The following is a 12,659-nucleotide window of genomic DNA, read 5'->3' as shown; positions in this document are numbered from 1 at the left end:
ACAAAGAAAGACAAACGCCAGATGACTTCACTTACCTGTGGAATCTAAAAAAAATAATGAGCAAGCAGAACAGAAACAGACTCACATAGAGAGAATATTTTGACAGTTGCCAGATGGGAAGGGGGTTAAGGGGCTGGGTGATAAAGTTGAAGTATAAATTGGTATTTACAGAATAGTCATGGGGATGTAAAAAGGGAATATAGTCAACTAGAGGCCCGGTGCATGAAGTTCATGCATGGGGGCGGGGGGGGGGGGGAGGCGTTCCCTCAGCCCAACCTGCGCCCTCTCGCAGTCTGGGACCCCTCGCTCCTTACTGCTTGCTGCTCCTTACCGCTCAACTCGCTGCTCCTGAGCGCTGCTGCGGAGGCGGTGGCGGGAGAGGCTCCCTCCACTGCCGCTGCGCTCACCAGCCGTAAGTCCGACTTCTGGCTGAGTGGTGCTCCCCCTGTGGGAGTGCACTGACCACAATGGGGCAGTCCTGAGTTGAGCACCTGCCCCTGGTGGTCAGTGTGCATCATAGTGACCAGTCGTTCTGGTTGTTACGCCATAATGGTGGCTTAGGCTTTTATTATATAACTAGAGGCCTGGTGCACAAATTCTTGCACAGGTGGGGTCACTCGGGGTAGCCTGCGGTGTTTGGGCTTCAGCTTGTGCCCCCAGCCTTGCAGCCCTGCAGCCCTGCAGCCCTGCCGGGCACCCCACTGTGGCCTGGAGCCACCCGCTCACCTGCTCAACCATCCCGCTGTGGTCCCGCTCTCATCGGGGCCCATCGGGGCCAGCAGCGCCCTCCACGCCTCCCGCTGCCAGCGCTGCGTTGCGGATGCCCGTCATGTTCCACACCACCCCCTGGTGGTCAGCACATGTCATAGCGAACAGTTAACTCCTGGTGAAATGACCACCCGAGGGGACAATTTGCATATTAGGCTTTTATTATATAGGATAATATTTAATAACTGTGGTGTCAAATGGGCACTAGATTTATGAGGGTGATCATTTTGTAAGTTATATAAATTTCTAATCATGGGGTTGAACACCTGGAACTAGTATAATATTGTACGTCAACTGTAATTAAAAATAAAAATTTAGCCAAAACCGGTTTGGCTCAGTGGATAGAGCGTCGGCCTGCGGACTGAAAGGTCCCGGGTTCGATTCCGGTCAAGGGCATGTACCTGGGTTGCGGGCACATCCCCAGTAGGAGATGTGCAGGAGGCAGCTGATCGATGTTCCTCTCTCATCGATGTTTCTAACTATCTCTCTCCCTTCTTCTCTGTAAAAAATCAATAAAATATATTTTAAAAAAAATATTAAAAAAAAAAAAAATTTATTTAAAGAAGAAGACATGAAGAGCAACTAAAAGGTCAAACTAAAACTTACTGAAACTCATCCATAATTCAGACAATGCCTAGTTGAAGATGGCATTTTATTAGTACAGTGGGCTGATGAAGGAGAATGCCATGCCCATCTTGCTTCCGTTCTTTATTTTAATTTTTATGTATTGATTTTAGAGAGAGGAAGGACGAGAAAGAGAGAGGGGAACATTGATTTGTTGTTCCACTTATTTATGCATTCATTGGTTGCTTCTTGTATGTGCCCTTATTGGGGATCAAACCCATAACCTTGAACTACCCTGCCAGGGCCTTGCTTCTCTTACACTGAAAGCCTTGTCCCCTGGCCTGTTCTTTTTCTGCCTTTGCCCAGTGCTTGGCCCTGGGCTTACTTTGGGGTTAGACATAGGCAGGCAGCTTGGAGGGCCTTGTCCCAGTAGCTTTGATGCATCCTCTGGGAGCTGCTGCCCCACCAGCCAGCTGGTTGTACTGAGGTCTCTGTGCAAGCACTGGCCACACAGATTGTCCAACATTTGCGAGATTGATGGCATTAATAGCATGCATGTTCAGCCCTAGCTGGTTTGGGTCAGTGGATAGAGCGTCAGCCTGCAGACTGACAGGTTCCGAGTTCGATTCCAGTCAAGGGCACATGCCCAGTTGCGGGCTCAGTCCCCTGTAGGGGTGTGCAGGAGGCAGCCAATCACTGATTCTCTCTCATCATTGATGTTTCTATCTCTCTCTCCCTCCCCCTTCCTCTCTGAAATCAATTAAAATATATTAAAATAGTATGCATATTCAGCTTTGTCGCAGTGGCATTTTGGGCAGCTTGCATGTGTAACCACCATCCATGTGAGAAAGTAGTGTGTTAAGAGGAAGTGCCGGTTATATCTGGTGTTTTCCCTTCTTTCCTCCCCTTCTGCTTTTGCAGTAGCTGAATTATATGTAATGAAATCCAAACCTGTATCTGCTTCATTGCCCCAGTTTACCCAAGTTAAATCCTGTAGTTAGAGAAGAGGGGCAGAGGCACAGTCTGGTCTTTCCGTCAGTTGAGGTGATTTGGGATTGACACCTGGCCCTAGACTGGAGTAAGTCCTCAGCACAGATGAGGGGAGCTTTGGGTCTGGTGCTTTAGACTTTTCTGGACTATTTAGGGCCTTGTTTCTCTTGATCATGGATCTTGAAGCTCAAAGGCATTTGGCAAGTTTGAGACCATTGTTAACACTGTCTTCCCCAAATACTGTAACTTTTTTCACTGGACTTACAGTAGCTTGGAAACCTTTCTTGCCTGCCATGAGATTTTTTTAAAAAAAAAAAATGAACACCCATGAGAAATGCACTTCATACCTGTGCCTTGCTGAATTTTGGTGGGAAGGGGACCTTTGTTGTCATAGTGCAGACCTCTGAGTCTGTGCATTCCACTCTAGTGTCAGTGGCATGTGCTGTGCTATATTGGCGCGGCCCTGTCACCTTGACTAAGAGATGACAAATAGCCTGCCTGACTTTACTTCCCCTGTCAGCCTTAATCCTCTGGGAGATGGGAGTGTTTTGAAGGCATGCGGAGTTTTAAACCTAGGAGGCCACACAGAGTGTGATGGTGGACACTGTCCCCTAAGGTCATAAGGAGCTAAGGGTGACAGCCTCCCCCAGTGATGGTGTCAGGTAAGAGCTCTGGGCAGGGAGCTGATACAGCAGCATACTTCTTAATCCTCATTGGTGGTATCACCTTTTCTTTCTCAAGCCATCACTCATTACCTTCCAGCCTTTCTTAGTTTTTTTTTTCTTCTTCTTCTTAATCCTGACCCAAGGGGATGTTCATTGATTTCAGAGAGAGAGGGAGGGAGAGGTCGACATCTATCGGTTGCCTCTGTATACACCCTGACCCAGGATGGAACCTGAAACCTAGGTATGTGCCCTGCCTGGGACCCTGCATGGGTCCCAGGCGCTGAGGGAGCCGGGAGGGGGGCCTGGCACCGATCAATCGCCCCGCAGGCGGGATGGTGGAGCAGGTGAGGGGGTGGCACCAGGCCACGGAGGGGTGCCAGGCAGGACTGTTGAGCTGTGAGGCTGGGGGATCGAGCTGGGGCCTTGACCTATGCAGGCCACCCCAAGGGACCCCACCCCTGCACGAATTCATGCACTGGGCCTCTAGTATATAGGTAATGGTGTTGTCTTCACGTTTCTTTGCTTACTTAATCAACAGCAGGTTTGTATACTGCTTTGCTCCCTGCACACTGTAAGACACCAACATTGCCCTAGCCGTTGTGGTTTGTTTGGGCATCATCCTGTGCACCAAAAGGTTGCTGGTTCAATTCCCAGTCAGGGCACATGCCCAGGTTGCGTTCGATCCCCAGTAGAGGGCATGCAAAAGGAGGAAGCCCATCGATGTTTCTCTCACATCAGGGTTGCTCTCACTCTCCCTCTCTCTAAAAATCAATTTAAAAATCTTAAAAACAAACGAACAAGCAAACCACCACCATGTGTCAATCTTTATAGCCCACATCTTAGTGGCTGCTTAATTCCTTCCCATCTGCCCCTCCCCTGGTTATCCTCCCTTCCCCACGGGAAGAGAGGTCCTGGGCATGGTGGGAAGTGCAGGGGCTCAGCTGCTAACCGGGCTGGATCCTTGACTTGCCACATGACACTGGACAAGGCAGTTAACAGCAGTGTCTTGGGGATTTATACTCTGGAATATGGAGTATCTTGTGCTGAGCCAAGGACTTTGAACTTCCTGCCTATCATAGTGGGAGTGTCACTGGCCAGTTCTTTTCCAGTGGGCTGGTCAATGTGCATTTCTGCATAGTCCCTTGGTGGCAGGTGGGGATGAAATCTGGGGCTGGGAAACCGGTTTGATGCTTGCATGTCTGGTGATTTCATGATGACATGCAGAGACTCCTGATTCTGGAGCCAGAGAATGATCTCACAGTAAAAGGGTGTCTTTCTTTGAGCTCCCAGACACATTGAATTCCATCATTCAGCACATGGAAATCGACTCTGGGCTGTCACTCCTGCCTGAACAATCATGTTGTTGGTGTAGAAATTGGGATTTGTTAAAGAGCATTAGCATTTCCTTTTTCTAATTCAAGTAAGTGTAGTGTCTATAGCTGAAAATAAACTGCAGTGTGTCTGTAGAGGTTGTTTAAAGTGCAATTTCTTTCACTATTTTATATTTTGGTAATAAAATTGAGAGAGGGGTATGTCTACTTTTAACCAATATCTGGTTTTGTTTACAGATTCCCACTGGAAATCCACTGTATGAGTCTTATTACAAGCAGGTAAGTTTCACTGGTATCTTTTTGGATGGAACTCTAGAGTGAGTGACCCAGAAAGCACAGCCCTGTACTGAAGCCGGGTGTGACCTCTGGTCCCTTCTGTTCTCTGGATTATCAGCCCCAGTTAGTGTGGTGGCTGCTGCCTTATCTGCTGCTCTGCTTCCTGAAGCTACATCTCAGTGTCGCTCTCCCATTGCAGGTAGACCCAGCATACACAGGGAGAGTTGGAGCCAGTGAAGCTGCACTTTTTCTAAAGAAGTCTGGGCTCTCAGACATTATCCTTGGGAAGGTACGTCAAGACAGGGTGTTTCTGTGGCTGCCCTTGGGGCTTCCCCAGCAGGTGGAAGGATGTGCTCTGCAGACCCCTTTTCTTGGGGACAGGCCTCCTGGGAGTGGATAGGCCATTGCCACCCTCTGTAATAGGGCTGTAAAAGGTGGGTCCACATGCTCTGGTGGCAGCTGCCACTCGCTGCTTAGGTAGCAGACAAGAGGCTTTCAGGGGTCTTGACAGCTTATGGATTTGTGTCAGCCTGGGAGCTGAATGGACCTGGGTGTTCTTGGGGCTCTGCCATGGGCTGGCGGAGGGAGAGGCACAGGTCATTCACCTGCCACAAATTGGAGATTGCTCCGGCCTTCCCTTAAGACCTTCATGTAATGGTGGTGGCTCCTGTTTTGTGAATAAATGAGCAGTGATCAGCAGTCACACTTATGAGAATTTTTCTGTTTCTACAGATATGGGACTTGGCCGACCCAGAAGGTAAAGGGTTCTTGGACAAACAGGTATATACACGTATGCTCAGACCAAGTGGAAGGGCCAGGTCAGAGCCCTCAGGCTGCCTCCTCTGCACTTCCTTCCTGTTCGTACCACTGACACATGTCACTAGACAAAAGTGCAGTTGTCAAATTGTTAAAATGGGAAGATTTTCTTTATAAATAAAGACCTTTTGTTGAACATTTGGAGCCATCTTTCATGGTTAGCATATCTTTTCATATTTTGTGTGCTTACAAGTGATTAAAATGTTTCCAAAAACATTTTATTTTGAAATAACTTCCGACTCTCATGGAAGTTGCAGAAATGGTTCAGAGTTCCCGTGTCTCCTTCCTCACCTCCCCCAGTGAGAGTTGCTTTTGTCACTATAGCACAATGATCAGAGCCAAGGCAGTACTAAAACAGTAAGAGACCTTACTCAGAGCTGACCAGTTTTATAAGCACTTCTTTGGTTTTTTTTTTTTTTTGGTGTGTGTCGTTCTGTATCATGTTATCACTTGCGTAGATTCCCATAACCATCACCACAGTCAGGACATAGACCTGCCCCAGCACCACAGTGAATCAATCCCTCATCTGCTGCCCTTGGTAGTCACACCATACTCCCTGGCAACTGCTGGTTCCTTCTCCATTTCAATTTCATCATTTCAAGAATGTTCTATAAATGGAAATTTATAGTACTTACAAATGATATTAAATGGTCGTATTTTAATTTAACTCAGCTTTTCCCTAAACTGCATTCCAAGTGATGTTGTTCCTGGTATCTCACCGTTCAGGATCTGATCCATCGGGAAAGCTTCATCCACTATTCCCCCCTCCTTGAGGTTCACACTGTGTATATGCATGTTAAGGTCTGAATATCCTCAATGGAAAGAAGCCTGTTACCTTTTCCTAATTTAGTCCCCCTAAACTTATGCCCCTCCCTTTTTAAAATATATTTTTTATTGATTTCAGAGAGGAAGGGGGAGAGAGAGAGAGATAGAAACATCACTGATGAGAGAGAATCATTGATTGGCTGCCTTCTACTGGGGATTGAGCCTGAAACCCAGGCCTGTGCCCTTGACCAGAATCGAACCCAGGGCCCTTCAGTTTGCAGGCCGATGTTCTATCCACTGAGCCAAACCGGCTAGGGCTTATGTCCCCTTTATTTGACACTCTACATGGGCATTCTGTGGCCAGCAGCTTGAGGAAGACTGATCTATTGCTTATCTCTTTGAAGACATTAAAAAATACTGTAATTGTAGTTTTAAAACAGTCCATGTTAAAACAAACAAAAAATATTAAAAAAAAAAAAAAGTCTATGTTCTGGATCCAGTTGATCAATTAAAAAAAATCAGGTGATGCTTCATGAGTTCACTAAGCCTGTGGTGAGGCTTGTTCAGGGTTAGGAGGAGGGCAGGGAGGAGCCAAGGCTGCGGATTGCCTAGTTCAGGTCCTTTGTCCCTGCAGGGCAGGTGAAGTCCACCTCAGGCCATGACAGGTGGAGGTGGGTGGGCAGGGGATGCCCTGTTCAGTGAGGCCAGCCAAGGGGATCACAGGAATCCTGAATGTAAATTCCCCAACAGCTGTATCTATTTCAAACCATGTTTAAAAAGTCACACATATGAGTCATAATTCACAGTCTTCAACATGTTAAGCTTGCTAGTTATACAATCTAGCATTTCCTAAGTGTTGGGAGCTGATTATTTTTGAAAATACATTTATTTGAAATTTTACAGCATTCAGGATGCAAATGGGCTCAGTCTGTTTTAGCATACTCATTTAAACAATGCTTCCAAGGTGAGATCAGTTCACCTTGACACTGTAAGTGACTTTTGCACATGCAATCTCTGTTGACGTGAACTGAAATCCTTCTTTCCGTAAAGCAGCGGTTCTCAACCTGTGGGTCGAGACCCCTTTGGGGATTGAACGACCCTTTCACAGGGGTCGCCTAAATACATCCTGCATATCAGGTATTTACATTACGATTCATAACAGTAGCAAAATTACAGTTATGAAGTAGCAACGAAAATAATTTTATGGTTGGGGTTCACCCCAACATGAGGGACTGTATTAAAGGGTCTCGGCATTAGGAAGGTTGAGAACCATAAAGCCTGCTGCCACAGACAGCTCTTCCTCTGCTGCCACTGCCGGCTGGGTAGGATTTATACATCCTCCTCCTTTTGGATTTGCAGGGTTTCTATGTTGCACTGAGACTAGTGGCCTGTGCACAGAGTGGCCATGAAGTTACCTTGAGCAATCTGAGTTTGAACATGCCACCGCCTAAATTCGTAAGTGTCAAAATCCTTCCAATTCACCTTGTAATACTACCCATTTGTATCTCTCTGTCTGCCTGCCTCTCTCTCCATGTTTTCTTTTTCCCCTTTTTATTGAGATGAAATTCACATAACCTAAAATTATGAACAATTTGGTGACATTTCATGCATTCACAATATTGTGCAACCATTACCTCTATCTAGTTCTAGAACATTTTCATCACCCCAAAAGGAAGCCCTCTACCCATTAAGTAATCACTCCCTATTTCCCCTTCCCCAGCCACTGGCAGCCACTAATCTGCTTCTGTCTCTGGTTTGCCCGTTCTAGACATTTTATGGAATCATACATCTGACTTTCACTCAGTATAATGTCAAGATTCATCCACTTTGTAGTGTGTGTCGATGCTTCATTCCTTTTCATGGCTGAGAAAGATTGCATTGTATGACCCACCCATTTGTTTAATCTGCTCATCTGCTAGTGGACATAAAAATTCATATATAAGGATTTGCACACCTGTTTTCACTTCTTTTCAGTGCAAACCTCAGAGTAGAATTGCTGGGTCTTATGGTCATTGTGTTTAACTTTTTGAGGTCTTCCCCCTTTGTTTTAATATTTATTTTGAAAGTATGTTTATTAAAGCTGGGGACAGTGAAACAAGGAAGGGCCTTGGATATAGGAAACAACAGGAGAAAGACTATGTGGGGCTGCTTTGGCTCTAGAAACGTTAGGGGAAAGAACTGAGCCAAGGTGTGGCTGCTGTCAGCTCACTGGAAAGGCAAAGAAAAGGGGCCCTTGGAGACAGGTTCAGGGGGTAAGCCTGGGATGAGCTGCCGTTGCCCATTGCTTCCCTGGTTGCAAGTCTCCTGGGGTCCCTTAAAGTTTAGGAGATGCATGCCTGAGAGGGAAGAAGAGGGGGGAGGGGACAGCATGGGTATGTTCCCAGAGGGCGAGCGCGCCAGGTCTTCCCCAGTTGTGAAAGCACTTTGAAATGTGTATCCTTAACATAAACACATGTTCCTGTAATTCAATTCTGTGTCAGTCACAGCAGATTCTTTCTCTTTTCTCCCCAGCATGACACCAGCAGCCCTTTGATGGTCACACCACCTTCTGCAGAGGCTCTTTGGGCTGTGAGGGTAAGTGACAGGGGTGACACCCCTTGGCTGGCCTTCATGTGCAGTTGTTTAGCCATTTATAATGTTGATTCAAATATTTTATAGGATTGTGTCATCTGTACTTCAGAGTGAGTATGCCATAGAATTGGGATGAAATACTTTTTCGAATGAAAGTCTTCAGAGCAGCTATGGCCTTGCATTTCTAGGTCATGTTCTGTGGTTTCTGCTGCTTGGATTGCTTAATCAGGATAGAGGGGAAATTGTGAGAACTTGCAAGCTTTTAGGACCTCCAGCATGTTTTTGCAACTCTTTCTATCATTTCTAGCTAGCTTATATGTTATCACTCTTCCTTCTCTGATGTCTTCATTGCTTTTTGAAGCTTCTCTCAGCACATAAACTTTTAAGAAAGAGATGTTATGGCTGGAAAGCTGTTTTACTGCTTCTAGAAAAAGAAAAATGAGTGGTGTCTTCCAGTAAGTGCAGAATGACTCCTAAAGGAAATGCTCATGGGGATGCAGAGATGGTCCCTCAGATAATGATGAGACTTCCTCACTCCCACTCACTGTGAGAGGATTGTCACATTTCCTCACTTTTATTTGGCTTAAATACTGACATTAACAACAGTCTTGCTATAAAATATTGACCCCCTCCAGCCCCCAAGTGCTTCTTTTCTGTTTTTACAGAGTTGGTCTGTTCTCTCCTTGGAAAGGTTTAGATGGAGAGAGGTCTGTGCAGAGACAGGGCAGGCAGAGGCCTCATGTGACCAAGGAGTGGTGAAGTTTCCTCTGTGAGCAATCGAGCAGTTTCCTGGTGGTGATCCCAGTAGCAAAGGACTTTTTCTTTAACCATCGTTCAGTTGCATGATGCTTGCTTTGAAAAAGGGCTGCTTTGTCATGAAAAATGGCACCAAAGAGATCTTATTCCTTGAACACTTCTGGTCTCTTTCTGGTGGGAGCCATGTGGAGGCCTCAGGAAGAGGGCGTGGAGCTGAGGAGCCTTTGAGGCCTTGAGGAGGGTAGACAGTCAGGGTGGAAGTGGGGCTGGGATGGGGTAGACTATTTTCAAGAGAGATTCCATTCAGAGAGAACCATGACAAACAAACCTGAAGGGCCAAGTGTTCTTTTCTGTTGTGAAAGTTTCTGGATTTCTTGAAGCACCAAGTCACTGAGCCTGACAGATCAGCGGGAGAAGCCCAACGCTCAAGGCAGACATAGAGTGTTTGGCTTCTTATCGCTCACAGTGGCTCATATGTGCAGTGTCTGGTCATCTTCTTGTTCTTTTTTGTGTGTGTGTGATTAAATACACATAACAAAGTTCACCATCTTAATGATTTTTAAGTGTACAGTTCAGTTGTGTGAAGTACATTCACATTGTGCAGCCATCACCACTATCCATTCTTAGAACTTGTTCATATTCTAAACACAAACTCTGTCTCCATTAAACACTAACTCCCTGTTCACTTCTCCCAGCCCCCAACACCCACCATTCTGCTTTCTGTCTCTGTGAGTGTGACCACGTTAGGGACCTCATATAAGTGGAATGACACAGAATTTGTCCTTGGTGTCTGGCTTATTTCACTTAGCATAATGTCCTCCAGACTCATCCATGCTGAAGCTCGTGTCAGAATTTCCTCCTGTTTAAGATTGAATGTTACTCCAGTGTCTGTGTGAACCACATTTTGCTGCTGCTTTTTTTTTTTTTGAGGAACACTTGTTGAGAGTGTTTTCCTAGGGCTCCCAGTGGTTTCAGCTTGTAGTCAGAGCGGGTGGTGAGAGGTCTTCGGTCTCCTGGTTGCAGTTACTGCAGGCTCTATCTCTGCAGGAGGTATATTGGAATCTCCCACCCAAAACTTCCTCACCAACAGCCCCCTTTATATGCTGTCCTCATGTCATATTTCAAAATAGCAGGAGCTACTGCTCTGCCCAGACCTTCACTCTGTTAATGAGGAATTTTTATTATTTATTATTTTACTGTTAGACAAGGGAACTTCCTAGTTTAATGCTGATTTAGATAACTAGTTACTTAAATCTTTGTTTTATTTTTTAAAATATGTTTTTATTAATTTCAGAGAGGAAGGAAGAGGGAGAGAGAGATAGAAACATCAATGATAAGAGAGAATCATTGATTGGCTGCTTCCTGCACACCACACTGGGAATCGAGCCCGCAACCCAGGCATGTGCCCTTGACCGGAATCGAACCTGGGACCTTTCAACCTGCAGGCTGAGGCTCTATCCACTAAGCCAAACTGACTAGGGCTAATATATTTTTATTGATTTTAGAGAGAGGAAGGGGGAGGGATAGAGAGATAGAAACATCGATGAGAGAGAAACATTGATCGGCTGCTTCCTGCATGATTCCCCCTCCTGGGGATCGAGCCTGCAGCCTAGGCACATGCCCTGACTGGGAATCGAACCATGATCTCCTGATTCATGGGCCGAAGCTCAACCACTGAGCTACACTGTCCGGGCAAATCTTTGGTTTACTTTTATATTTGGCTTTTTAATTCTGTTAGTTCTGTAGATTGATATCTAGATTTAGTTCCTTGTTTAAAGAACTAAAATCCATGCATGCTCTTGTCCTAGGACACAGAAGGAGTGATGTTTATCTCCCTGGCAGCCCCTGGGGTCAGATCCTCTCTCTCCTATTGATCTTGACTGCCAGATCCATGGGTATCAGAGGAGGTTTCTTGCAGGGCATAAGTTCATTCTGGAACTGCTGTAAGACTGTCTTGTGCATTTAGGTGAGGCCTGGGGTGGATCCTCGCCCACGTTCATTGAGCTTCCAGCTCACTTTAGACTCTCCCACAGGCCCACTTTTTTACTCACTTGGGCTATTTCTTTCCAACTAGGTGGAAGAAAAGGCAAAATTCGATGGAATTTTTGAAAGCTTGTTACCTATAAATGGCTTGCTCTCTGGAGACAAAGTTAAGCCAGTTCTCATGAACTCGAAGTTGCCTCTTGATGTCCTGGGCAGGGTAAGTGGTTTTCTCACCTCCCTAAAGGCTGCGGATTCTGCTGGCCCCATGTTTGCTGTCCACAGACACTCCCTAGGCTTTACACATGGCTCATTCAGGTGGCAGACTACAGGTTGAGAAGGCTAGGCTGTGACAACATGATCAGAGGCAGCCTGGCATGCTGGGTAGTGCCAGTCTATCCCCAGGGGACATGAGCAATGTCTGGAGCAGTTTGGGCTGTCCCACCTGGCTTGGGTGCTGTTGGCATCATGCGGATGGAGGCGAGAGGTGCTGCACAACACCCTGCAGTCCCTAGGATGCCCCACAAAGAATGATTTGGCCCATGTCAGTGGGGAAGCCCTGGGCACAGGGAGGACTGTGAAGGCAGGAAGGCCCATTCCTATACTGGTTCCCCCACACATACACCGTATCTTTGGGAAAGTTAGTTTTCTGCTTCCTAAATGAAAAGGCATAAAGCCCTCAGCCCAATACTGAACACCTTTATTTTTTTATTTTTTACTAACATTTAGAAATTCCACCAAATCATTTGTACTAGTTATATGAAGCTTTAAAATTAGCTCATGTCTTATGAAATGGTTTCATTATTAAAATTTCTTATAGCCATTTTCAGGGACCTTAATGACTTCAATGGCTTTAAGGCTTGTAACATGGTTTTACTATTGCCAGCTTTTCTGAAAACCTTTTAGAGGGCATGCCTATGCTTGAGGGGACTATGAATACTCTGGTGTCCCTAGAGTTCAAGGTGGGGTCCCAGGAGGCTGGCCTGGGGTGCAGGACCTGTTAAGGGTACTGGGGACTCCGTGTGCCAGACTGAGGAGTTGTCAGCAGAGCATGGTAGTGTCAGAGTTTGTTCTAGAGCAGTCCCTGTAGTTACCCTGGGGATAGTACTAAAGGCAGGGAGGCCAGCTGGAGGCTCTGGCCTCTGGAATGTTTGAGAGGTCATAGCCAAGGACACAG

General features: G+C 46.2%; 1 protein-coding gene and 1 pseudogene across 2 annotated transcripts in view; one reads left to right on the top strand and one right to left on the bottom strand.

The window, feature by feature from the left end:
• Positions 1-12,659, top strand: part of EPS15L1 (epidermal growth factor receptor pathway substrate 15 like 1) — a 102,187-nt gene that overhangs the window by 18,268 nt on the left and 71,260 nt on the right. The window contains exons 1-7 of one of the 2 annotated variants that reach the window (XM_036302468.1): positions 3,712-4,407; positions 4,556-4,597; positions 4,794-4,883; positions 5,327-5,374; positions 7,535-7,630; positions 8,687-8,749; positions 11,577-11,702. In XM_036302468.1, the coding sequence (XP_036158361.1) occupies positions 7,613-7,630; positions 8,687-8,749; positions 11,577-11,702 (207 nt within the window). In that variant the 5' untranslated portion in view covers positions 3,712-4,407; positions 4,556-4,597; positions 4,794-4,883; positions 5,327-5,374; positions 7,535-7,612. Of the gene's footprint in view, positions 1-3,711; positions 4,408-4,555; positions 4,598-4,793; positions 4,884-5,326; positions 5,375-7,534; positions 7,631-8,686; positions 8,750-11,576; positions 11,703-12,659 lie in introns of those variants that run through there. The other variant, XM_036302467.1, reaches the window with a different exon arrangement.
• LOC118652670 lies at positions 12,295-12,430 on the bottom strand (annotated as a pseudogene).

This window comes from Myotis myotis, unplaced genomic scaffold (assembly GCF_014108235.1).
Source record: "Myotis myotis isolate mMyoMyo1 unplaced genomic scaffold, mMyoMyo1.p scaffold_m19_p_32, whole genome shotgun sequence".
Taxonomy (NCBI): domain Eukaryota; kingdom Metazoa; phylum Chordata; class Mammalia; order Chiroptera; family Vespertilionidae; genus Myotis; species Myotis myotis.
Note: the sequence above shows the minus strand (reverse complement) of the source record. Positions and strands in the feature narration are given on the sequence as shown.